At 42.8% G+C, this 25,258-nt stretch overlaps 2 protein-coding genes across 13 annotated transcripts in view; one reads left to right on the top strand and one right to left on the bottom strand.

Annotated features, from left to right (window-relative positions):
- CCDC171 (coiled-coil domain containing 171) overlaps positions 1-7,859 on the bottom strand; it is a 152,025-nt gene extending 144,166 nt beyond the window's left edge. For 3 of the 8 annotated variants that reach the window (XM_031054283.2, XM_031054282.2, XM_031054288.2), the window contains exons 1-3: positions 7,387-7,859; positions 5,614-5,783; positions 1,793-1,931 (exon numbers count right to left, since the gene is read on the bottom strand). In XM_031054283.2, the coding sequence (XP_030910143.1) occupies positions 1,793-1,931; positions 5,614-5,660 (186 nt within the window). In that variant the 5' untranslated portion in view covers positions 5,661-5,783; positions 7,387-7,859. The remainder of the gene's footprint in view (positions 1-1,792; positions 1,932-5,613; positions 5,784-7,386) is intronic. The other 5 variants (XM_031054284.2, XM_031054289.2, XM_031054290.2 and 2 more) reach the window with 3 other exon arrangements.
- Positions 7,860-14,569: 6,710 nt separating this feature from the next.
- PSIP1 (PC4 and SRSF1 interacting protein 1) overlaps positions 14,570-25,258 on the top strand; it is a 33,543-nt gene continuing 22,854 nt past the window's right edge. For 2 of the 5 annotated variants that reach the window (XM_005154983.4, XM_031054307.2), the window contains exons 1-4: positions 14,809-14,948; positions 15,124-15,327; positions 16,398-16,474; positions 19,299-19,437. In XM_005154983.4, coding sequence (XP_005155040.1) covers positions 15,256-15,327; positions 16,398-16,474; positions 19,299-19,437 — 288 coding nt within the window. In that variant the 5' untranslated portion in view covers positions 14,809-14,948; positions 15,124-15,255. Of the gene's footprint in view, positions 14,634-14,699; positions 14,718-14,808; positions 14,949-15,123; positions 15,328-16,397; positions 16,475-19,298; positions 19,438-25,258 lie in introns of those variants that run through there. The other 3 variants (XM_031054308.2, XM_031054311.2, XM_031054309.2) reach the window with 3 other exon arrangements.

Genomic DNA, 25,258 nt, shown 5'->3' with positions numbered 1-25,258 from the left:
CACCTCAATACTGCCACATCCACCAGTAGACCTTGTCACTGAAGGCCTCATCTACATGGTTTTTGAATACTTCCAGGGACAATGATTCCACCACTTCTCTGGGCAGCCTGTTCCAATACCTAATCACCCTCTCTGTGAAGAAATTTTTTCTAATATTCAGTCTAATCCTCCCCTGGCACAACTTGAGGCCATAAGCTGTTGTTCCTATCACATACGTTACTTGCGAAAAAAGACCAGCCACCTTCTCGCTTTCATGTACTGGCAGAGAGGGATAAGGTACCCTTTGGGCCTTCTCTTCTCCAGACTAAACAACCTCAGTTCCCTCAGACATTCCTCATCAGACATGTTCTCCAGACCCTTCACCAGCTTTGTTGACCTTCTCTGAACCCACTCCAGCACCTCAATATTCCTTACTATTCCTTCAGAACATCTACAAAGTAGCCCCTTGGCTTCAATAATATTGCATGTAGGTAACTTAAGCATTTCTATTATCTGTAACTATAGACTAAGTGAATAGGCAAAAACAAAAACAAAAAAAAACAACAAAGCAAACCAAAATAAAAACAAAAAAACCCAACAGTCTCAAGTTTATCTACATTGCAAACCAGAACAGGAAAATGGCACAGAAGATCCTTGTGAACCCCCATCTTTCAAAATCTCAATCTAAGAGGGGTTTTGTTTGTCTGAATCCGGGTAATTCCAGTAAGAATTGCACAGAATCACCCTGCAGTTGACAGGGCAATGGGAAAATTAGTTAGCTGCAGCACAAGAGCAAGTCATTGTGGGAGAAACAGAAATTTCTTAATTTGGCTACTCACCCCAATAATAAATGGATATGGAACAAAAGGTTCCACAAACTTGGTTTATTCACTGGATTTGGCCAAAAACACATGAATGAACAGCCACATGAACTGCCCCTAGCAAACTGATAAGAACGGAATTGTTATCTGTAGTAGTAATAATACTTCTGCACTAGCAGAGTTTAAACCAGAATATGAGCTGCCAGATTGGCATTAGCAAGTCTGGCTAGTGTTTCTAGCAGCAACAAATCCAAATCTGATTACAACTACTGCTGTACTCAGTGCCCACCTTCTCTTATGCATACTAGCGTGAAAGCTAATAAAAAAAAGATTAAGTATTTTCTTACTACTACTTGATTTTAATACTAGTTTGCTACAATAGCATCAGGGAAAACCTTTGTAATACCGGTTAATTATCTCCCTGTGAATGAAGTTCTTGTTCACAAATACGAAGTTACTGATGAACACATCACCACATCTGTACATTATACATCATTACAGCTGTAGAAAACTGGTAATTTGCACAAACTGAGATACTGCAAGACCACTAAAAGACATAACAACTGGATTTGATATATACACAAAAAATATGGTACTAGGTTTATGAGTGCAAACAACTTCTGCAGAATTGAAATGATACTTTAATACCTTATAAAAAAATATAAATAACAACTAAATCAAATCTTTTTATGAGACTACAGTCATCTGTGGCTTCTAATTGCGTCTCCAGGCAACCTTAACTTACAAACCACTGGTAGTGGCAATGACTCCTTTCTCTGGAGAAAATTGCACTCTGCTTGATGCACCTTTAACTATCAACAGTGCCAGCAGATGTACCTCTGAACAGGTACAAAAGGTCTGTACCGTGCCACCTTCCTTGTTATTCTTCAGCTAATGATCACTTTTGACAGTCCACTCTAGAGTATTATTTTAATGAAACAAGATCACATTTATTCTGACAGTAAAATAAAGCAAGCAAACTAAGTCCTTACTTCTTGATTATGTTTAATGGTTAAATCTAATTTTTCTTTTCTAGCTTGACAGAGTTTTCTTCTCAGATCTTCAGCGGTATACACTTCTGATTCATTGCTGTTTTGTAGTAACTGTGACTCACACTTGGCATTATGTAAGCTGCAAAATAGGGTTTCAAAAAACATAAGTATTCCTTGTAAGTTTTAATGCTCCTTTATTTCACTGATCAGATTGCGAGCTAAAAGTCCTAAGCATTCACTTAAGCAAAATTCTGCCACACAGTTGTCATCATATTATTACTGTTCTTTGAAAGAGTTATACAGAACTGCTTATTGTGCAAGATATGAGATGCTGCAGCAGGAACTACTGTTAGATACACACTTCAGATTTCCCCAGGTTGACTTAAACATAATACAGTTTTTATCAGGTTTAATTATCACTATTATTTTTTCAATAAACTTTCAGGATGCTTAAAAAAACATTATTCCAATCACATTAAAATTACTAGCAAGTTTTTGTTTGTGTCCTGCAGTAAGGCTCATTTTTAACATGGATTACTATCCTAAAACCATTTCTGCCATGAAACACATGTACATACATAGAACAAAAATCACTTTTTCACATTTTTTTTCTTCAAAAATACATACATTTAAACTAGACACAAGCATCTGATAACAAATGATACAAATTAAAGTTCTAGTCCTCTAAAATACCCAGTATCTTCATTTCCACTATTTCGGTTAAAATCTACTTGGCAGCTAGCAGAACAGCCCTTCAGCACCACATGCAATATTAAAATAATCAAAACAAGCTTTTAGAGGTAGAATGAAAAATAAGTATAAAAAATATGTATTTAATTAAAACAGCCCAGTTTAGTAATCTTATATGCAATTATCGCAACTTCAAACTGAATAACTTTTGAATTATTTCAGGAGTTTAAAATCAGTTTTCACATTATTTTATACATGTAAGACTGACTGCAATAATTAGTTGCTCCACACAAAAGCACAACTTGACAAAAATCACTAAAAAATAAATGTACTATGAAAAGAAACATGATTATATTAACCACAAAGTTGGCAACATGTCATACAGAACTAAAAATACTAAAATAGCTTACCTCTGTCTACGTGAGGTCTTAATTACAGAAATGTCAGTCTATTGAGATCTAATTATTTGTTACATTAAAAAAAAAAATTACCACTTTATCCCTAGGTTTGTGCAGAGGCACCACCAATATTTTTCATTACTGAGAACAACCTTATGATACGTTTCCTACCAGTAAAGACACAAATGTCATCAACAGGGGGAAAGGTAATTTAGATCAATTGTTGACTTTAAAGACATTACTAATAATAAATGATGAAATCTCAGGGTTCTAGCTGCAGCCTATAAATATTTTGGAATTTAATAAATATTAAGTCTATTCTCCATTTATAAAAAAGATCTATGAGTTCAGAGTATTTGTGTATCATTGGTAATTGTTCCACAGGGAACAATTAGTGTGTTAAGTACAAATACTTAACACATTTTATATATTAAATAAATGCAGGAGATAAGTATCATTAGAACTTGCATGTACTACAGAAAAATGCACAGGCACATTTATTAGTTTTGAGTGTTTACTATGGGAGATAGAGGAACCAACATGACTCAAAAGACAAAAAATCAGCAACAAGGTAAGTAAAAAAATGTATTATGCAACTCTTTGCTATTGATGTAGGAAGATATGGTGCTAAGTCAGGCAGGTAATAAAAAGCACCTGTAAACTGTAAAAAAGCTTATTTGTGGATATCATATAAACGAGACCTTTATTTTTCCATGGCTAGGGACAACATAAAATGAAAGAAAGGCAGTCATGTTGATATGAAGCAAGAAGTACCTATCACAACTAAAGATAGCTAAGACAGCACCAAAGAAAACAAAGCACAGGGTAGGGAGAAAACCAGAACCCAAACTGGAAGCTGGAGAGGACTAGGGCAAACAAACAAGAGTTATGAGAAGGGTAACCACTTTATTAACTTGCAAGGAGGTCGTTTTGCTTCTTTAAATCTACTGGTATTTAATGCTTCTTGTATGGACAGCACACCAGATGCAAGCAAGGGAATGAGTACATTTTTTCAAGTTAATAAAACCCTACATTTAAATCTCTAAGTAAATTGCATTGATTTGCACAGCAATCAGCTTTCAAGAAAGCTATTCCTTTCAATGTGTCTATTATACAGAAATTAACCAAAAAAATCCAAACACTATGCAAGTATCTACATAATAAAACTTACACAGAGGAAAATTTAATTCTGCTTAACTGGACCAATTTAGGGGAGAGGAGACACCCAAACAAACCACAAACAAGTTACAAACCATCAGAGGAGACAGCAAGTTAGGGACATTATAGAAATGCAAAAAGAACATAAGAACATTAAGATATGACAGCACAACAGCTAAGTACTGAGGAAAAAAGCATTAAAAGCATTAAATACCTTTTTAAAATACCATTTTCTGCACAGCTTCTAAACTCACAATGCCAGTACCGAAAAATTAAAAATATAAAGCAGAAAACCCTGTTTTTGTTCTTAGTCTAGAATTAAATTGAACCAGCTACTGAAAAAAAAAAATCAACTCTGAGGGAATATTACCATGTTAACCACTTCATTATTTTATTGGACTACCTAAACATTTCCAAATACAACAGACATTGGCCTTAAGAATTCTTATTTCTGTAATATTTTCTTAATCTTCGCAGCATTACCAGCACATGCAGTACTTTGTGAAAGCTTCGTATTACCTACAGTAGGAGATTCTTCCTTTCATATTCATACTGCAAGTACAAGTGCTACAAGAATAAAGCTTTTGGAAGCTTAAATCAAAGATTAAAACACACAAAATCCCTCAAAAGTTTCACCACGTGTACAATTTGCAGCCTAACAGGAATTCAGTGGATGTTTTGCACTTCCATCTTCATGTATTAATAGTTTACCCATTGTTGGTTTTGAACTGAAATACGTAGTTTACTAACTACAGCTTTTATCTAAGACACCTTTTTTAGCAGTACTTTTAAGATTCCTCAAGAAAGCATATAAGCAGGTGAAACAGTTTTTGAGTTCTATGTTGCAGAATGACTTTTTTAACTCAAAAACTAAATTCATATTCACTTATCAATTCAGCTAGAAATGACAGCCAACAGAACACTGCAGAAAAACAGTGTTTCACTAGATTTTCTTCCACATGTGGCAGAAAATACAGTGATTTTGTAACAGAGAGAATTATTTCCTCTATTATCCAGCACTGGAATTCTGCTAAATTTGCCCAGCTGAAAGTTTCCCAACCAAAATTTATATTCAGGGAATTTTGCTGTTCCTATATAAGTGGCACTTTTGTATAATCAGACTTTAAACAGTGACAAATAGCTCTCACATCTAAGACAGACAGAATGAATTAAAGCTTACTTTAATTGCCCCAGAGATCAAACACATATCAGGTTTTAGAAAATAAAAGTCATGTGCAAGATTTAAATCTGACCTCTACCACCTCAGCTTATGCAGAAAACCATTCTGTAACTTCAGGTCACACTCCTAACTGCAGAGATGAACAACCTCTATCTCCAAGTCACATCTCCCACAGTCATGTGAGAATTCTTGCAGACCCAATTGCCTCAAGTAAATGCATGCCTTCGAGTAAATCTTGTAATCTATAATGACTGCACTGAATGGCATAGCTTGCATGTATCAAACCGTATCTGGTGGTTCTTCAGTCTGAATTACATGATTTCAGGGATCTGGAAAGTAAACCACAAAAACAGAAGCAATATCACTAGGCTTAGAAGTATAGAAGTAGAGCTCACCATGCAGCTTCCATGACAGCATAGCTGACTGGAGAAGACAAACTCATGATATCCAATAAGCAGCTTCGAGTTTATGAACTCTGGAGAAGGAACATCATCTTCAACCATATACACTCTTACTTGACAAGCTTTGAAGATTACTCTTTTCCAGATCATAAAAACATTAAAACCTGCAACAGAGACATATTTTAGCTTATTTGGCAATATAATTAATCATTTGTTAACATTCACGAACAGTTACCAATGATACTACTATGCCTTGTGAAAAACTACCATCCATAATCTGACATCAGTTTTAGTCAAGCAACAGAACTGTTACTAGTCCTCTAAGCTTGAATATTGCAGATGAAAATAAATACATCTTCTGTTCAATATCTTCTGCCAGGGTTTTCAGAAGGAAGTAAACACAAAACGTTATGTTTACATAGATTGTTCCCCTACATTCTCTTTTCCTCTAAGAGTATCACAGATTTAATTTCTCTTCAAAATAATTCTAAGGGAGATAATAGCACATACTGTGATTTTTTTTAAGTAGGTCAATATCCGAAGTTTGCTGGCAAATGGCAGCTAACATAGCAAGTCTTCTAACATTTCACAAACCTGGAATTTTCTATTTGAACATACTTTTATTAGATAAGTGGGAGGAATATTAAATGGAACTGTAACTCAGTTCCCCCGTAGGAGAAACCCACTAATTTAGAGCTACTGACAAAAGGAAATAGACAGACATTTACAACATAGACCTTAAAAAAAGCTCCAAGATGTACTTCAAGTGGAATAGTGAAGACATTTATGCGTTCTACTAATTAAAGCAAGACACCATGAAAACTAAGCTGTATTCAACAGTCAAGATTAATAAGCCACAAGTCACTGAGGAACTAGTTTTCCGTATCACCCTTTTAAACTGTGTTGCAACTTACACCAAAATCTCATCAAAAAAGAAAAAGAGTAACAAACACTTTCTCAGGTATCTGGGAGATTTACCTCAAGAATAGAATTCACTAACTCTATCCAACAATAGCTGCAATCAAAAGTCTTTGTCTTAAAACACAATCAAAATGTAGTCACATCCACCCCATTCTGCAATTTAGAACTTCCTGAAACTATTCTGAAGCCATAAAGAGGGGGAAAAAAACCAAAAAATAAAAATAAACAAAAAGCCCTAAAGAATATTTTCTGAGAACACAAATTATTTTGAATCCACAACAATCCTCTGTTAAAATATGTATCAACAGATAGCTTATTAGAACACAGAGGAATACCCTCTAAAAGCATGCTATTTCACTTCCAAACAAAAGTATTCAAATGGCATGGAATGGCTAGTAGGAGCCACATAATTAAACAAGGCAGTGTTCATCTGAAGGGTTAATACATTTGATGGGCATTACCTTACTAAGCTTGCATCATACTCTCCTCATGGACTTCTGAATATGCTTAACTATGAAAAAGGCCATTGATTTAGACTGGATATAGGTTCTTTACTGTGAGGGTGGTGAGGCACTGGCACAGGCTGCTCAGAGAAGCTCTGGATGCCCCATCCCCGGCAGTGATCAAGGCCAGGCTGGACGATTTAGCGCAACCCTGTCTAGTGGAAGGTGCTCCTGCCCATGGCAGAGTGCTGGAACTAGCTGGGTCTTTGAAGGTCCAAACCAAATGGCTGTATGACCGAGACTCCAAAAAAAGGTCTAACTATGATCTCAAAAGGTACTGTTTTAAAACATACAATGCAAGGCATAACTAAACATATCTGCACTGGACCCTATAGAAACTCACCAGCAGTCGTTTAAGCTCAAAGAATCACTAGATTTTCATTAACGTGGATTAAAAAATTTATGCAAACTAAAATTCAAGAAGCAGCAGCAGCACTTCATTGCGTTACGCCACAGGTGTCACTGGACCAGGCGCACGCCGTACCCGCGGCTCACACGGTCTGTCCGGCAGGCCGAAGCAACAGCAGCAGGGAAGCGGGACAGAGTTTCAGTACACCCCTCACACCTGCTCGCAGACACCCGAAGCCGCCCAGCAGCACCGATCTTCGCCATTCACCGAACGCCTCCAGCCCGCTGGAGACCAACGGGGCAGCCTCAAGGCCAGCCTGCCGCCGAGATGGGGCTGACGGTAAGTTACTGCACAGCCCCACAGGCGCCGGACGCGGACTGGGCACTCCCAAGCCTTGCGTGAGGTGCCCTTGGCCGGCCGCAACCCCACAGCCACCCCTATCCCACCTCAGCGAGGCCGCCGGCGGGCCGCCCGATCACTAGGGCCCGGAGGGAAGGACGCGGACACGCCCCGACACGCCCCGACGCGCCACGCCGCGCGCGGGAGTTCCCTAACGACGACTTCCGGCTGCAGAAGGGCCCTGGCAATGCCCCCGCTCTGAGCCGGTGAGCGTGACTTCGCGCATGCGCCGGAGGGCACTGTAGGCTCCCGCCGTGCCGCGCGCCATGCCTGTCCTGCGGCGGGGATTGGTGTCCGCCCGCCAGGAGGAGGAGCCGCGATGCTCCAGCCCGGCGCGCTGGCTGCTTGCGCGGAGAGGGCAGTGCGGCTGGAGGCCAGGGTGGGGGGCTGCAGAGCCTGCGGTGTTTGCTGCCCGTTCCACGTCAGTGTTTGCACTTTGTCCAATTCAGGAGTTGATTCGGGGGCCACCTGAGACTTATGGGTGAGTGCAGGTGTCCTCAGCCACAACCGGTGTCCCCCAGCCAGACCACTCCAGAGCTGGTTGAGCATGCAGGACGGTTCACCTAGCACAGCTACCTCTGCCGGCCCAATAAGCAGTCACCCCTGTGAATATCATCATCATCAGGCAGCTCTTGGCAGCACAGGTGGCATATCCCCAGCACCTCTCTTCATGGACAGGAGGGTAGCTATATCCCCCTTCCCAGAGCTGGTGGCATGTGGGCATGTCTGCAGCTGGACAGTAAGAGATACTGAATCTGCAAATTAGATTATAGGGTAAATACACATATATATAATTCCTAGAATTACAGAATGGTTTGGGTTGAAAAGTACCTTAAAGGTCATGTAGCTCCAAACCCCTGCCAGGGGCAGCAACATCTTCCACTAGACCAGATTGTTCAAAGCCCCACCCAACCTGGCCCTCAACGCTGCCAGGGATGGGGCAGCCAGCTTTCTTGGTAACTGGTGCCAGTGTTCTACCACTCTGACAGTAAATAACTCATCCTAATATCTAATCAAAATCTAACCCCCCTTCAGTTCAAAGCTATTAACTACCCCTTGTCCTATCAATACAGGTCCTTGTAATGAAAAATACTAACTAACATGAAAGCCAGACTGAGACTTGGATGCCCTTAAATAGGGGGTGACAGGTTCTTCAACCAGATCATCAGAAAAGCAAACAGGTGAAAGATGATGGTGCAAAATCATAAGAGGGTTGATGGGGGAAACAAGTAACAATATTACCACTGCTGTTTGCCTCACTGCACAAATTGAAAAGTTCTTAAGAAACACCTCAACTGAGAGATTCCAGGGTCCAGATGGAAGCATATGTAATGTCAAACAGCAACAGATGCCGAATAAAATTCACCCTACAATAATCCTAGGAAAGTGAGTGAGGTATTCTGGAAAGAGTGTTATGGGCTGAAAGGAATTAAAACAACTTTAACATGGTCAGTAACTACCATTGACACTGTCATAAGTAGATACAGATTAAGAAATTAGTAACATGTTCTCTTACTGTTTATACTTAACCTGAATTTCCACAGGCTGTGAGAAATCTTGCATGAGCAAGATTGTGTTAAAAGCTATCACAAATCACATTTGGAAAAGCAACAGTAATGTTGCTTTAAATAAAGTAAAAGTATTATAAAGGTAAGAGTAGTAAAAGAGTATTGGTCTGCATTCAAAGAGAAAAATGCATCACTATGTCCATAGTCTGCCAGGTTATCTATGAAAATAAGCCATCCAGAAATGACCAGGGTAATCTTAGAATTTATACAGTCCAAAAATGACCAGGTTATTTAAGAACACAGGGTCCAAAGGATAAATAAGGAGCTTAAGAGACAATAATATAAAATGGATAGTGCATGGAATGGGCGCATGAGGAAACACAGGAAAAAAAATCTGTTAACACTGAGCCCACTTGAGCATAATTGGAGACACAGTAAGATTGCATATATAAGACTGTAGCGAGCTCACACAATGCTCTGAATTGTGTAAGGTGCCATGTTTCTTCAGCACTGGATATGCAGCCCCCGTAAGTCTGACAGGCTACAGGTACTGTACTACTGCTTATGTGAGTACAGTCTTATCACTAAGGGTAGCTGTGTTGCATTACCTGTTCTCAGGTTTTCTAAGTTGCATGTCTTCAACTTTAATTCAGATTTTTTACTCTAAAGGTCTCAGATTTTATAATGTCAAAAAATGTACAGAGAAATACAATTCACAATTTATATTAAAATATCTTTTATCTTTACATACATACTTACATTTGTAAAAGCACATAAAAATTGCTGGGATTTTTCTTCTAGTTGGAATTCCCCAAAAGGAGCAGAATTATACTAAGATAGTTACTTACGAAGTTTAAATCATCTTGTATTAACCACAAGGCTGCAGTTGATCCTGACTCAGGAAAACACTCATACTGAATTCAAAGTACAGCTAAGTGCTTTGGCTTATGGGTCAGCATGACTGACTTCATGAATGCCAGTATTGCCAGAGCATTTAAGGTTCTTGTCACTTTTTATTCCAAAGTTGTTTCTTGTTACTTGTAACTGCAAAAAGACTGCTTTGAGCTAAGGTTTTCTAAGATGTGTGGTTAAGTATAACCTGATACTGGTGGATACCAGTATCAAGGTCTAGACTGAAGTTTTAATTGCAAGTCAAAAGATGGCCCATTGTATTTTACCCCCTTTGAGATAAGTCTCAAAACTTCATTTCTAGTTTGTGACCTAGTTTATGTATAATTGTCTTTTAGCTGTGGTTTTGCTACTTCTGCATCACAGTTATTCTAAATGTGTTGTGTCAAATCAAAGAGGCTCTTTGCCCAGGGGCACAACATTGGAAGATTTCATTATGTTGCAATTCTTTTAATAACAGCATGGCTTTTTTTTTCCCCCTGATGAAAAATACAGTAGTGTACAGGGCTTTGTGTCTGCTGTTGTCTGATGAATCGTCAAAAATTGAACATGATTTAAAATGGCCTGGAATGATGAAAAAGTATAAATTGAGGGATAATATGAAAAGAATTGTAGAGATTTAACACCATTTAACACCATATCTGGAGTTTTGGTAGGTTTTGGCACCATAATACCTTACCAGATACTGAACCAATAGACAAGTTTATCTTCCCAAAATAATACACATGTAATTTTTTACCTTGATTCACAAAAATTGCTTCAGACACAATGCTGCTGCATGCATATAGCTAACCAAACACCTTTTCTTCCTCCCACACTGAAAACTACTTATCATATATCATAGAATCAGCTACATTGGAAAAGACCTTTAAGATGATCAAGTCCAACCATTACCCCAGCACTGCCAAGTTCATCCTTAAACCATGTCACTAAGGGCCTCATCTACACAGTTTTTGAACACTTCCAAGGACAGCAATTCCACCACTTCCTGGTCAGTGTGTTCCAATGCCTGATCACCCTCTCTGTTAAGAAATTTTTCCTAATATCCAATCTAAACCTCCTCTGGCACAGCTTGAGGCTGTTTCCTCTTGTCCTATCTCGTGTTGCCTGGGAGAAGGGACCAATCCGCACCTCGTTCCATCCTCCTTTCATGTACTTTTAGAGATGGATAAGGTCCTCCATGAGCCTTCTCCAGACTAAAACCCCTCAGTTCCCTCAGCTGTTTCTGATCAGACTTACTCTCCAGATGCTTCACCAGCAATATACATACTATCTTAGGTATTTCTTCACAGTTCAAGGAATGATTTGGTCTAAAATCTACTTGTAGACAGGATATATAGGGGATTTTTAGAAAGGTGGACACAAATCAGAGTTCTTTCACACATGGAATTCAGCATTATTCTTGTTCCTCAAAGAGACCTGTTCAGGATGTCATTAGAAAGAGTGCTTGACATTTGGGATAATGGAGAGGAGAATGTGGTGCTTCATTGTGGTTCTGGCCTTCGCAGAGGCAGAGGCAACTGCTTTTCTTGCAGGCAGGATACAAGCATGCTTCTTTGCAATGAGACATAACCAACACCTGCAGGAAATCAGTTGAAAATGACTGTTTAAAACACAAGTTAAAGACATAAAACTCCTCATGGGAAGAACTATTTTGCACTTCCAAAGTTCATTCCTGGATTGTAAGCTTAATGCATATTGTGTTCTGACCTCGTGCTCAAGTGGGTGGCAGGTCTGGCTGAAGGACAGAATTCTGTCCTTCAGCATTAAACTGCTAAAAAATGCTGATACGGTACATAACGTTTAATAGCAACAGTATGGCATGTTACCCTCTTTCAAATACAATGTCTGGATTGCAAAATACACATTTGTTTTTCCTTCTGTTGTGTCTGTCTGTACTTGAACAGTCTGTCTTCAATCTTATCTTTACTAAATATGCACAAATGAGCCTGATTACACACAAAATATAACTTCTTCAAACAGTTTTATTTTTCATTCTTTAAATTGAAGTTTGCTTTGTTTTCTTTAGCTTTAAAAAATACTTTAGTCATATTAGGCTCTTTTGAAGAACACCCTACTTTTGTATGAAGCCAAGTCATCTCGAGTTACTTCCTTAATTAGGAAAAAAAGTATTTTCAGCTGCTCTTTACTGGTTTTAATACAAGGCACAAAGCTTCTGATTCCTAAGGAATGTCACATTCAAAAGACTGTTACCAAGGGTTGAGGAAATTAGAATGTTCTCAGGAGATTCCAAACGCATTGCTTCAAAACTAAAATATGAACTTATTTGATCTGATGTATAATTAAAGAGAGTAGTGACTTAGCGAAGGAAATCCTTGCAGATTGTCAGTTTCTGCATAGCAGAATGTTAATATACACAGTTTTTGCACTACTTATTGCAAAAAAAAAAACCAATGAAACTTCATGTATTATTGAAATACATACATGCCAGTGCAGATACAATTTCTACCACTGCCAAACTTGTACCTACCTCTAAACAATTCTAGATGTACAGTTAATTCTTTTAAGGAACTTTTGCTCCAAGTCGTCCACTTGTGGATAGGAAGAAAGGGTTTTTTTTTCTGTCTAATATGTCGTTGATTTCTGTTTGTATGTTCTATTTTCTGATGAGCTCTTGTCTAACCCTGTAGAAAGCTGATACCTGTGTAAGGCATATGAGTTTCATCACCTCAAATAAAATAATCCAAATTTTACTGGTTTAAGCCATTGGAAAATTGCTGTTTGTCCCTGCTTAATGAACATGGAGTAAAGTATTGCAGTTAACATTTGTAAGTGATCATTTTGCATTTGAGTAGGAGAGCAACTAGAAAAATTCACAACTTGCTCTTTGGCAATTGCAGTGGGTGTTTTGGCCCTGAAACACAAGGCCAGTTTCAGTATCAAAACTGAAAGCAAGATTATGCTTATCACAAGGACTTATCTTTGTTTGCAAGCAGCACAGAGGGCAGCTGGCAGAAAATTAGTCTGTAAAAGTTGTGTGCCAGGATGATCACTCAAGCACAAAATAGTTAGGTCTGCCCTGTAAGACAATGTAATTGTGCAAGAGGTAACCTTTTGTGCCACTGCTTCTGAAGTGCAGGATTGCAGGTGGTGCTGTGCGGTACATGAGTTAAAGACAAAGCCAAGTCAGAGAGCTGACAGGCCACCTAATTTTCATTGCAGAGGGAGAAGAACACAAACTAAAGCCAATAGGACAGGCCAGCAAAGAGAAGTATGCTGTTGGGTTAAAATCTGGATCTGAGGTCTTATGTTTGGAGAAAAGTACTTGTGGGGGGGAAAGTGTGGGGAGACTGTAGGTGCTTGGTGCACGTGGTAGGGAGACCACTTGGCCAGCAGAAAAGGGAGACATAGTGGCTGAAATGCTGGGAACGGAATGAGCTTTGTACTGCTAAGCCATGAGAGAGCTGAAACAGCACCAGAAGTCTGAATTAACAGTAAAACATTAAAGAAAAATAGTTTATGGTGACTGGGTTGCAAGCAAGAACACGGTGGACCTGAGGGAGAAGCAATGAGTTCTTGGGTGTGGGGGGAAATCCAGACACTGAGAAAATTAAGCAGGCAGAGTATGCAGGGAGCATGAGCATCTTTGGGGCCAACAGCAGCACAGGATGATGGTTAAGTCTGGGAAAGGGAGGCCTCTGTAACAGGGCGGAAAAAAACACAAAGGGACCATAAGGACAAACACCCGTCCGCTTTACACACGAGGGTGGTGACAATTAGTGCTTCCAGTCAGTGAATGGAGCGAGCTTTCAACTCAGACAGGGCCCAGCGCAAGGCAAGACTGACGAAAGCACCTCTAGGCTAGCGGCGGTGACTGAAGTGCCGGCGCTTGGCCCCGGGCCAGGCTTGTCACCAGCCTGATGACAGTCCCGCGCCTGCCAGCCACACTGCCACCGGGGGCACCCGGCACAGCCCGCCTCACTGATGGGGCAGTAAGGGTCGCATTCGCGGGGACACGAGAGGAGGTAGGCCGGCCCGCCGCACTTCCACTGCCGCCGGTGCAGAGAGCGACCGGCGGCTTCGCGCCGATCTGGCTCCTGCTCCCCCAAGCCCGCAGTCCCGCGACCGCCCCGCCCCCGCGGAAGGAGGAATGAGCCACTTCTATGGCTGAGGAGAGAAGGGGTGGATGAGATTTGCTCTCTCTTCTCATCCCTCCCTCCGTGCCTCGGGGCGGGAGGACCGCTTCTTCCGGCTGCCTCTGCTCGCCCTCACACCTGAAGGTGTGAGCCGAGCCGTCTAGTTTTCAGCTGGCCTGCACCGCCTCACCCCCGACACCTCCCCTGCCGCCTGGTTGCGGCGTGTGGTTGGTACCGCCCCGCCTGGCGGGAGGAGGTAGCGCGGCCGTAACTCCGGCGGCGGCTACTGCTGCTGCTGCTGCTGCTGGAGGAGGGGGAGGAGGAGGAGGTGGGCTCCAGGCAGGGCAGCAGCGCGACGGGCAGCGAGGCACCAGGCCTCCGCAGCTGGGAGGGCGGAGGGGGTCCGAGAAGGGTAGAGAAATGGGCGGAGTTTCGCGTCAGCGCCGTCGCGGCATATATGAGGGGGGCGGGCGGTTGATGCGTCCATTTGGCGGGAGCGGTGCGGTAGAGGAGAGATAGGCTGTGGCCCAGCCGCGAGGGGCTGTACTGTACTGTACTGTGCTGTGTCGTGTGTGCGCGGTGAGGCAGAGCGGACTGCCGGCAGGCGCTCCCGGCGGCGTGCGGCCCGGCCCGGCCCTCGTGGGTAGGCAAAGCGCGGCGCGGGTGGGGGCTGCGGTGCGACTGCCGGGGTCCGCGGGGTTCCGGCGGGCTGAGGGGTGGGCGCGGCACAGTGCCTCCCAGCCGGGGGCCGCACGGCCGCCGTTACGGAGCGCGCTGCTGATGTCTCCTCGTGTGTTGCCCTTGTCTCTGCTCCCCAGTCCCGGTGCGTTTATCCCAGCAGCGGAACCTCGGGCGGCTGGCAGCGTCTCGGTGTCGGGGACTTGAGGTGCAGACCCCTCCCCTCGGATCAGTTCGGCTGGCGGCAGCGGGCGTCACGTCTGTGAGAGAACATGAGCCGAGATTTCAAACCCGGAGACTTGATCTTTGCCAAGATGAAAGGTTATCCCCATTGGCCAGCTAGAGTAAGTCACCCCTCCTCCCCTACAGGCCGCAGCGCCCTCCTGCTCGGTATCTGCCCTTCCCCGGCTTCCCCTCACGCTCTTCGGGCTTTGTGTAGCAAGAAGCGCCTTAAGGCACCCGCGGAGAGCCAGACGCTGAAAGCGCGCTGCGCGCTCGGCCGCCTCTTGCCTGAGGGAGGGCAGCGCAGCGCAGCGCAGCGCTCCCGTGGTTGGAAGTGACTTCTGAACCGCGCTGCAGATCCGTGCTCGGTTTTGCTCTTGCCTTACGCCTCTGTGCAAGTCGCTTCTGTAAGCAGTAGTCCTCTAGTAGTTGTTAGCTGTGCTAATTTGCATAACAGCTTTTAGAAATGAAGGCTGCTGTCGATAGCGCGGTGCTGGAGCTCTGCAGGCGTGTAACTGCACCAGAATGTTCGTCCCGAGTAACTGCCCTTTTTTGACAAAAGAAAGTGATGTCGGGGTTACTCTTCGCTTTTAAAGGCGGCTGTTCCTACACTGCTTCTTATAGAATAAGCCAAGTGGCCTTGTCCTTTTTGTATGCATTCTCCCTGGCTCTTTGGAAGAGGCAGAGTTCTGTGACTGCTGTAGACTATTTGATGGTCATAGGAATGCAGAGAGAAGTAATAAAGAGGTATTTTGCTAAGATGCTGGTTGAATAATTTTATTTTTTTTAATTTTAAGTTCGTTGAACTTTTTGTATCACTGGGCATTTGGGGTTGGCCAAGCTCAGTTTAAGGGCAGGAAATCTTGCTTATGCTGAAGGAGGGGTGGTGTTTGAATGGAACTGAAATGTGCTTTTCACCTGTAGCATGTCATACCTCTCTGATTAAAGAAGATGATCATGTGAAAAGTGTTGCTCTAACAGGAGAAGGGTTGTCATTTCCTATGCTTCCTAATATTGGTTTTGATTCTGCTGTGTTTTTTAACATACAGTTAAAAAGAGACCTTGAGACCACCTTCTCCATTGTTTTTTTTTGTTTTTTTTTTCCTTTTTAATGCCTAACAATTTTACCTACTTTCCCTTAGACTGTTCTTAACTGTTACTTGACTTGAATTACAGTCTCTCTTTTTCTTAGGTGGATGAAGTTCCAGATGGAGCAGTAAAGCCTCCTACAAATAAAATGCCTATTTTCTTTTTTGGCACCCATGAGACGTAAGTCCTTCATATTTAATGGTCATAATTATCTTTTTTTTTCTCATTGTAGAATGCTGTGACAAGAAGTTAACAGCATGTCCAAATGTAATGTATTTTATAGTATAGGTTAAACTATAGTATTTGGTAGCAGAACATCTCTTTCTAAATGAATCTCTTTTGACAAGGCATGCTTCTCTAACATTTGCTTAAGGTAATCACAGGAATGGGGATAACCATAACCATACCGTATGCACTTCCCTTGTCAAAATAAAAAAAATAAATCCTACCCATAGTGGCATGATTTATAGGTTTTTTTTCCAGTAATGAACTTTAATTCAATAGTCTTTTATATCCTCAAAATTTTCAACAATATGTTCTTAAATAAAAAGAAGGCTGTGCACAATGAAGGAGGCAAAATTTGAGAAACTGGCAAATAATCATGTATTGGCTTTTGGTGAGCTTTGTTTTCTGGAGGGGTTTGGGTTTGTGAGTAATTTTTTGTAAGATCTGGAGAGAAAAATGAGGAAGTGCAGTATCAACTTTCAAAATACTTACCTTTATGCACTTTCTGCAGTGCTACCATTTTGCAGTTGTCAACAGTTGCTTTGAGGGACTGTTTCCTCCACTGCTAAATTTGATTGTAAATATGCTGGGGTTTATAGATATCTGTGATTTTGAAAACTGTCATGTTACTCTATAGCATGACTGATTGTCCTAGTGTAGATTTCTAAGACATCAGATTCACTTCTATTTTTGTTGTCTGGTTGTTTGTGATGGTTTTTAAAGGAACCAAACCCTATAATGGAGTGGTTTTAATTCCACTGTTTTTATTAATAAAATGGCAAATGGTATATAAGCAGCTCAGATATAGAAGTTATATATACAAATAATGTTTTACACATTTTATGGAAATACCCTGGGTTTTTTTCCTTCATCTCATTAAACATCATTTGAAACTGCTTTAATCTGACACTTTGCATCTTTCTTAATAAGACACATTAAGACAAAACACATTGCCCTGTTGAGTTAAAGAGTGAGCATCCTCTATGTTAGTGGTTCTTTAAGAAGTGATTTACCCTTGAAAAGGATTTGTGTATGCTTCAGTCTTAACACCAATGTGTTTTTTTAACTGTTGTCTTTGAATGCCTCATGTTTTTTTGTTTGTTTTGTGTGTGTCTGTGTTGTTTTGTGGGTTCCTGAGATTTGATTTAATGTTGCAAGGTTTGAATCTTGTTGCTTGTTTTTTTAAGTAAGATTTCAGGCAATGCAGAAGGTCACATTTTTATCAATATTTTTTTCAACATCTGAAAGCACAGTATTGTTTTGATCCTGCCCTTGGTAATGTTGATAGGCTGGAGGGAAGGGATGGCCTCCAGAGGGACTTTGACACTCTTGATAGGTGGGCCAATGCCAACCTCATGAAATTCAACAAGGCCAAGTGCAGGGTCCTGCACATGGGTCAGGGTAATCCCAAGCACAGCTTCAGGCTGGGCAAAACCTTGGGCGACATGGTCTAGAGTGAGGTGTCTCTGCCCATGGCAGGGGATTGGAACTAGATGATCTTAAGGTTTTCTCCATCCCTAGCCATTCTATAGTTCTCAAATTCTATTCCGTGACATTTTATTTTTGTGTATGTTTGTAGCTGTCAATAATGGGCTAATGATCCATCAGGTATTAGGTAGAGCTAACGATTTTCTGTATTGTTTCATGGGAACCAAGATAAATTGGTAAGCTTATTCTCTGCTGTGCTTCTCACAGAGTCACACACCTGATCAAAGTTAGACTCTATGTACCTTCAGCACATTAGTAGTCTGTACATACACAGCCTATCTTACTGTAATTAGTAGCAGCTCTGAAAATCTAGATAACTAGTTAAATCATGCTAAATTAATAGTCCTTCTGTATAAAAGATGACATTTTCTAGCTGTGTGGATGGTTACTGTAGGAAAATACAAGCTATGGCAAAAAACGAAAGCGGGATCAGCTTTGGAATTATTCTTACTTCTAGGAATAATACTAGCTCAGTTTTGCAGATTACTTTAAAGAAGTATAAACTGGTACTTTGCTATGGAGAAAAAAGATACACAGGCAGTGCTAAGACAATTACCATGACAGCAACTTATAAAAAATATTTTTAATACTTCATCAAGAAAAAGTTTGGAGGAGAAACTTAAGATAATGAATATCTTAGTTTTATTGTTCAAGTTTGGTAAGTTATGAGGTCCTGTTGTCATACACTGAAAAACTACTGAATGAATGCTGAGTTGCATAGCATTTTTAAAAAACATGGGCAATCAGTGTATCCAAGTGTTGCTTTTTTATGTCCAGTACACTAAAAATTATTCTTAAATTTAGTATTTTAACCAGGTTACTTTTAACTTAAGAACTTAGAAGGATTTTTGTTAGCTTAGAGGCATTTCTTCTCTTTTAAATTGTTCTCTTGCTTTATGTTGTCCAGATTCCAAATTTTTTTATTCCTAACTTTTAAGCATGATTTGTTTAATAAGGAAGCAATTGCTCTGTTTGTTTGCAAGCTACTCTTTTTCAGTTGTTCTGGTTCAGTAGTTGGTTGTCCTATTGGCTGTAATTTTAAGATGCAGCTTCAGCTGTTGCTTGCCAGACACTCAGCACCCTGGGAAGGAGAGGGGTCCATATGTGTGGTGGTGCTAGTGAAAAACTTGGGCTGTTGAGGACAAAACTTGAGGAAACTGAAGATACTTACATAGTAGAATCAGTTGTAGTAGTAGTGAATTGCATATCTTAATAACATTTGGTGCTTACTTCTTTGAAAAGAATAACCATTTAAAATGTGAAATTTTATTTTGTGCTTTCTCTCCTTAAGGGCATTTTTGGGACCAAAGGACATATTCCCCTACTCTGAAAATAAAGATAAATATGGCAAACCAAATAAGAGAAAGGGTTTTAATGAAGGGTTGTGGGAAATAGACAACAATCCCAAAGTGAAGTTCTCTCATCAGCAGGTAAGTTATGCAGAGTCTGCAAATCTTCATTACTATACTGTTTAGGAAAAACAAAAGGCAACGAATGTTTCCCTGCAGTAAGCTAATGAATTATTGCTGTTGTCCAGTGGCAGGTTATACCAGTTATTTTAATTTTGTTTTTAATTGATCTCTAATATCAACAGCAGGAGAGATGGGAGTGTTGTTTAGGGGTATCTGCTTATTACAAACTTACTGTAAGCTTAAGGGGGATCACGTTAACTTTCAGAGCAAAAGTCTGAAAACTTTTTACAATACACATCAAGCTTTAGTTACAGCTATATGTATACTTATATGTGTATATATAACTATAGACTGTATGTATTAATATGCGTTCCCAAGATACTTACCTCTGGAACCGTACTCCAGAACTGGAGTTGTGTCTTTGCCTACCTTCTCTGGACATTCTGTGGCCTCTTGGTTTTGCTGTGTACACTGGGCCCATACTGGCTCTTCTAGGCAATGCTGCAGTAATAATAAAAATAATAGGTATATTTTGGTATTATTTGCTGCTCTTATGCCAGATTTGCCATTTTAACACCAGTTAATCCATGCTTCACAGGTATTGTAAGTTGTTTCTAAAGTACAGTTGAGAGATAAGGTGATGCACTCCATGTATACTTTCTCTGCTCAGGGTATGGAAAGATGCTAATCCCCTCCTTGTAGTGGGAAGCACTGTATTAATAATACTTCAGCTTTGGTGATAGCTCTTAAACAGGGTCTTTCATTAGCTGTTCAGGTTCTATCCAGAGCTATTAGATTGTTCATTGCCATTTTTTCCCCACAAGTCATATTTAAAATCTCTTTCTTCCACGATTCTAGTTCTATAAGTGAGCCTTAAAAATACTCAAAGAAGGAGCTTTTGTTAATGGGGGTGTTTTGACTGGAGTATTGTGTACAGTTCTGGGCTAATCAGTGTAAGGGAGATGTGGACATCCTGGAGTGTGAGTGACACAAAAATTATAAACTGGAGCGTCTCTGTGAGGAAAGGCTGAGCAAAGTGGGACTGTTCAGCCCTGGAGAACTCAGGGCTGATATCATCAGTGGATACAGATACCTGATACAGGCGTGTAAAGAATCATAGAATGGCTAAAGTTGGAAAGGACCTTAAGATCATCTAGTATCCAACCCCCTGCCAGGGGCAGGGATACTTTCTCTTAGATGAGGTTGCTCAAGGCCCTGTCATAGAATCATAGAATAGTTAGGATTGGAAAGGACCTTAAGATCATCTAGTTCCAACCCCCCTGCCATGGGCAGGGACACCTGACACTAAACCATATCACCCAAGGCTTCATCCAGCCTGGTCTTGAACACTGCTAGGGATGGAGCATTCACAACCTCCCTGGGCAACCCATTCCAGTACCTCATCACACTCACAGTAAAGAACTTGCTGCTGGTATCCAGTCTAAACCTCTGCTGTTTAAGTTTCAAGCCATTACCCCTTGTCCTGTCACTCCAGTCCCTAATGAAGAGTCCCTCCTCAGCATCCCTGTAGGCCCCCTTCAGATACTGGAAGGCTGCTATGAGGTCTCCACGCAGCCTTCTCTTCTCCAGGCTGAACAACCCCAACTTTCTCGGCCTGTCTTCATATGGGAGGTGCTCCAGTCCCCTGATCATCCTTGTGGCCCTCCTCTGGACTTGTTCCAACAGTTCCATGTCCTTTTTATGTTGAGGACACCAGAACTGCACACAATACTCCAAGTGAGGTCTCACAAGAACAGAGTAGAGGGGCAGGATCACCTCCTTTGACCTGCTGGTCATGCTCCTTTTGATGCAGCTCAGGATACGCTATGCTTTCTGGGCTGTGAGTGCACACTGCTGGCTCATGTTCATTTTCTCATTGACTAACACCCCCAAGTCCTTCTCCGCAGGACTACCATGAATTTCCTTTTTGCCCAACCTGTAGCTGTGCCTGGGATTGCTCCAACCCAGGTGTAGGACCTTGCACTTGGCATGGTTAAACTTCATGAGGTTGGCATCAGCCCACCTCACCAGCATGTCAAGGTCCATCTGAATGGCATTCCTTCCCTCCAGTGTATCAACAGAACCACACAGCTTGGTGTCATTGGCAAACTTGCTGAGGGCACGCTCAATTCCATTGTCCTTGTCACCAACAAAGGTATTAAACAAAATTGGTCCCAACACTGATCCCTGAGGGACACCACTCATTACTGGTCTCCAGCTGGACATTGAACCATTGACCACAACTCTTTGAGTGCGACCATCCATCCAGTTCTTTATCCACCGAGTGGTCCACCTATCAAATTGATGTCTTTCCAGTTTAGAGACAAGGATGTCATGTGGGACAGTGTCGAACGCTTTGCACAAGTCCAGGTAGATGACGTCAACTGCTCCACCCCTGTCCATCACTTTTGTAGCCCCGTCATAGAAGGCCACCAAATTGGTCAGGCAGGATTTTCCCCTTAGTGAAGTCATGCTGGCTGTCACCAAGCACCTTGTTATTTTTCATGTTCCCTAGCATGCCTTCCAGGAAAATCTGCTCCCAGATTTTGCCAGGCACAGAGGTGAGACTGACTGGTCTGTAATTCCCCAGGTCATCCATTTTCCCCTTCTTGAAAATGGGGGTTATATTTCCCTTTTTCCAGTCGTCAGGAACTTCACCTGACTGCCATGATTTTTCAAATATGATGGCCAGTGGCTTTGCAACTGCATTCGCCAGCTCCTTCAGGACCTGCGGATGGATTTCATCAGGTCCCATGGACCTGTGTACATTCAGGTTCTTAAGATGGTCTCGAACCAGATCCTCTCGGACAGTGGGCCCAAGGTCTAGGTTTTCACAGTCCCTGCATCTGCCTTCCAAGACTTGGGTGGTGTGGTCAGAGCCTTTGCCAGTGAAGACCGAGGCAAAGAAGCCATTCAGAACCTCAGCCTTCTCCAAGTCCTGTGTAGCCAGTTCTCCTGAAAGTTTCTGGAGGGGGCCTACCTTGTCCTTAGTCTGTTTTTTAGCCGCTACATACCTATATTTTCCCTTCCTATTATCTTTAACATCCCTTGCCAAGTTTAGCTCTAACTGTGCCTTAGCTTTCCTAACTTGGTCCCTAACTACCCTGACAACATCCCTGTATTCATGCCAGGCCACCTGTCCTTGCTTCCACCTTTTATAAGCCTCTTTTTTCCTGTGGATTTTTCTCAGCAGCTCCTTATCCATCCAAGGAGGTCTCCTGGCCCTCCTGCTGCACTTCCTTCTAGTCGGGATGCAACACTCCTGAGCTTGTAGCAGGTGATCCTTGAATATTAACCAACAGTCTTGGGCCCCCTTGCCCTCTAGGGCTATATCCCATGGAACCTTGCTAAGCAGGTTCCTGAAGAGGCCAAAGTCTGCTCTCTTGAAGTCCAGGGCAGTGAGCTTACTGCACGCTCTTCTCACTGTCCTGAAGATCTCAAATTCAACCATCTCATGATCACTGCATCCAAGACTTCCCTGGAGCGTCACATTTCCAACGAGCCCTTCCCTGTTGGTGAGCACGAGGTCAAGCAGGGCACCTCTCCTCATCGGCTCCTTTATTGCTTGCAAAAGGAAGTTGTCTTCCACACAATCGAGAAACCTTCTGGATTGCTTGTGTCGGGCCATACCGTTGCCCCAGCAGATGTCAGGGTGGTTGAAGTCCCCCATGAGAACAAGGGCCTGTGAGCGTGAGGCTTTTCCTATTTGTCTGTAGAGTTCTTCATTCACAGGTTCCTCTTGATCAGGCAGTCTGTAACATATCCCCACAGTAATGTGTCCCGTCACCTATTTCCCCTTAACCCTGACCCACAAACTTTCTGTTAACTGATCACCTGTCCCCAGACAGAGTTCCATACTCTCCAGCCTGTCCCTAACATAAAGGGCAACTCCCCCTCCCCTTCTACCGGGCCTGTCTTTTCTAAAAAGCCTGTAACCTTCCATTCCAACACTCCAGTCAAAGGAGCCATCCCACCATGTTTCTGTGATGCCTATTATATCATAGCCCCGTAGATGTGCCCACATCTCTAATTCCTCTTGTTTATTCCCCATGCTAAGAGCATTTGTATAGAGGCATCTGATCCGAGCTCCAAATGAAGCCGGCTCAGTGGCTGGAGCTACGTTGCTCAGAGTATTTATTATAGGTGCTGTCAACTGACTGGGGTTGTTGTTATGGAATGATGCTCCCCTCCCCCAACACAACTAGTTTAAAGCATCCTTGACAAGTCTGTCAAGCCTCCCAGCAAAGCCACTCTTTCCTTTCTTTATCAGAGCAGTTCCAGCAGCCCCCAATAGGCCTGGCCTACAAATGTGGGCCCCGTGTCCAAGACACACAAACCCTTGACTATGACACCACCCTTTTAACCATTTATTAACCTGTCCAATCCTCGTTGCCTTTGGAAGGTCCTCCCCTATGTCTTGGAGAATTATCGAAAAGACTATCTGAGCTCCAGAACCCCTGACCACCTCTCCCAGGGCTCTGTAGTCCTTTTTACTCCTCAGACTACTACTATCTATATCCTTAGCACCCACATGTATCACTAGAAGCAGGTAATAGTTCGTGGGACTTACTAGAGCAGGCAGCCTCTCTGCAACATCCCTGATCCGTGCCCCAGGTAGGCAACACACCTCCCTTGCGACCGGGTCAGGCCAACAGATGAGCGCTTCTGTCCCTTTCAAGGCAGAGTCCCCTACTACTACAACCCACCGCTTTTTCCTGGCGGCACCAGTAGAGATCTTCTGTACCAGTGCACCAGCCAACTGTTTCTGATGCAAGCGCATTTCCTCATCAGCCCCTTGCAGGACAGCAAAGCTGTTCTGGGTGGGTACAGCAGATTTAGAAGGAAGCCCCTTGCTTTTAATTGCTCTCTCCCTCCTTTGGTTGGTTTTTTTTTTTGTTACTAATTCCCAGCTTCCCTGATCAACAGCTTCCTTCTTTCCTCCAGGAGTTAGAGGGGAATCTTGAGGCCCTTGTGCTGTTTGGTCCTGGAGCAAGCAGTCCTGCTTCCTCTCAGCTTCCCTGACATCTTGCAGCTTACTGACAACATCCCCTAGCTCAGCCACCTGCTGCAGGAGGACCTCCATCAGGGGGCAGCAAGTGCAGCCCTGCCCATTCTGCACCTTTCCCTCACCAGACCAGTGCAGGCACTCTCTACACTCCAAGCTCTGCACTGCAACCTCCCCTCTTACCGGCTCTGTCTGGGTGCCTACGTTGGCCACCACCGGAGCGGCCAGGGCAGAGCTCCCAGACCGGACCCTGGTCGTACGGCGAGTGCTCACCATCCCGCTCGCCTGCCCTCACGAACTGCCGCGCAAACTGCCTCGACCCGCTCTGTTTGCCCGCTCTGTTCGCCACGCTCCTGGTCGCCGCGCTCCCTGGGTAGGTTTTTAACCACTCACAGTTGGTGCCACTCCTCCTGTCTCCGCCCCCGGAGAGTCACCTCCTCGCGGTAGCTGAGCTCTTTGCAAGTCCTGTCGAGGACTTGAGGTTCCCTCCTCAGTGGCTCTTGTCGCTCTGTGGTGAGGCTTCTGGACACTGATCTCCCCCGGCTCCGCTCTGGTGCCACAGGCGTCCTTTCTCAAGCCACCCCCTTCAGCAAGACCAGCCTGGCCTTGAACACTGCCAGGGATGGAGCATTTACAGCATCCTTGGGCAGCCTCTTCCAGTGCCTCACCACCCTCACAGTAAAGAACGTCTTCTGTATATTTAACCTAAATCTCCCCTGTTTAAGTTTAACCCCGTTGCCCCTGGTACTAACACTTCAGTGCCTGGTGAAGAGGCCCCATCTGGCATCCCTGGAGGCTCATTTCAGATACTGGAAGGCAGCTATGAGGCCTCCA

This window comes from Melopsittacus undulatus, chromosome Z, assembly GCF_012275295.1.
Source record: "Melopsittacus undulatus isolate bMelUnd1 chromosome Z, bMelUnd1.mat.Z, whole genome shotgun sequence".
In the NCBI taxonomy this organism is placed as follows: Eukaryota; Metazoa; Chordata; class Aves; order Psittaciformes; family Psittaculidae; genus Melopsittacus; species Melopsittacus undulatus.
Note: the sequence above shows the minus strand (reverse complement) of the source record. Positions and strands in the feature narration are given on the sequence as shown.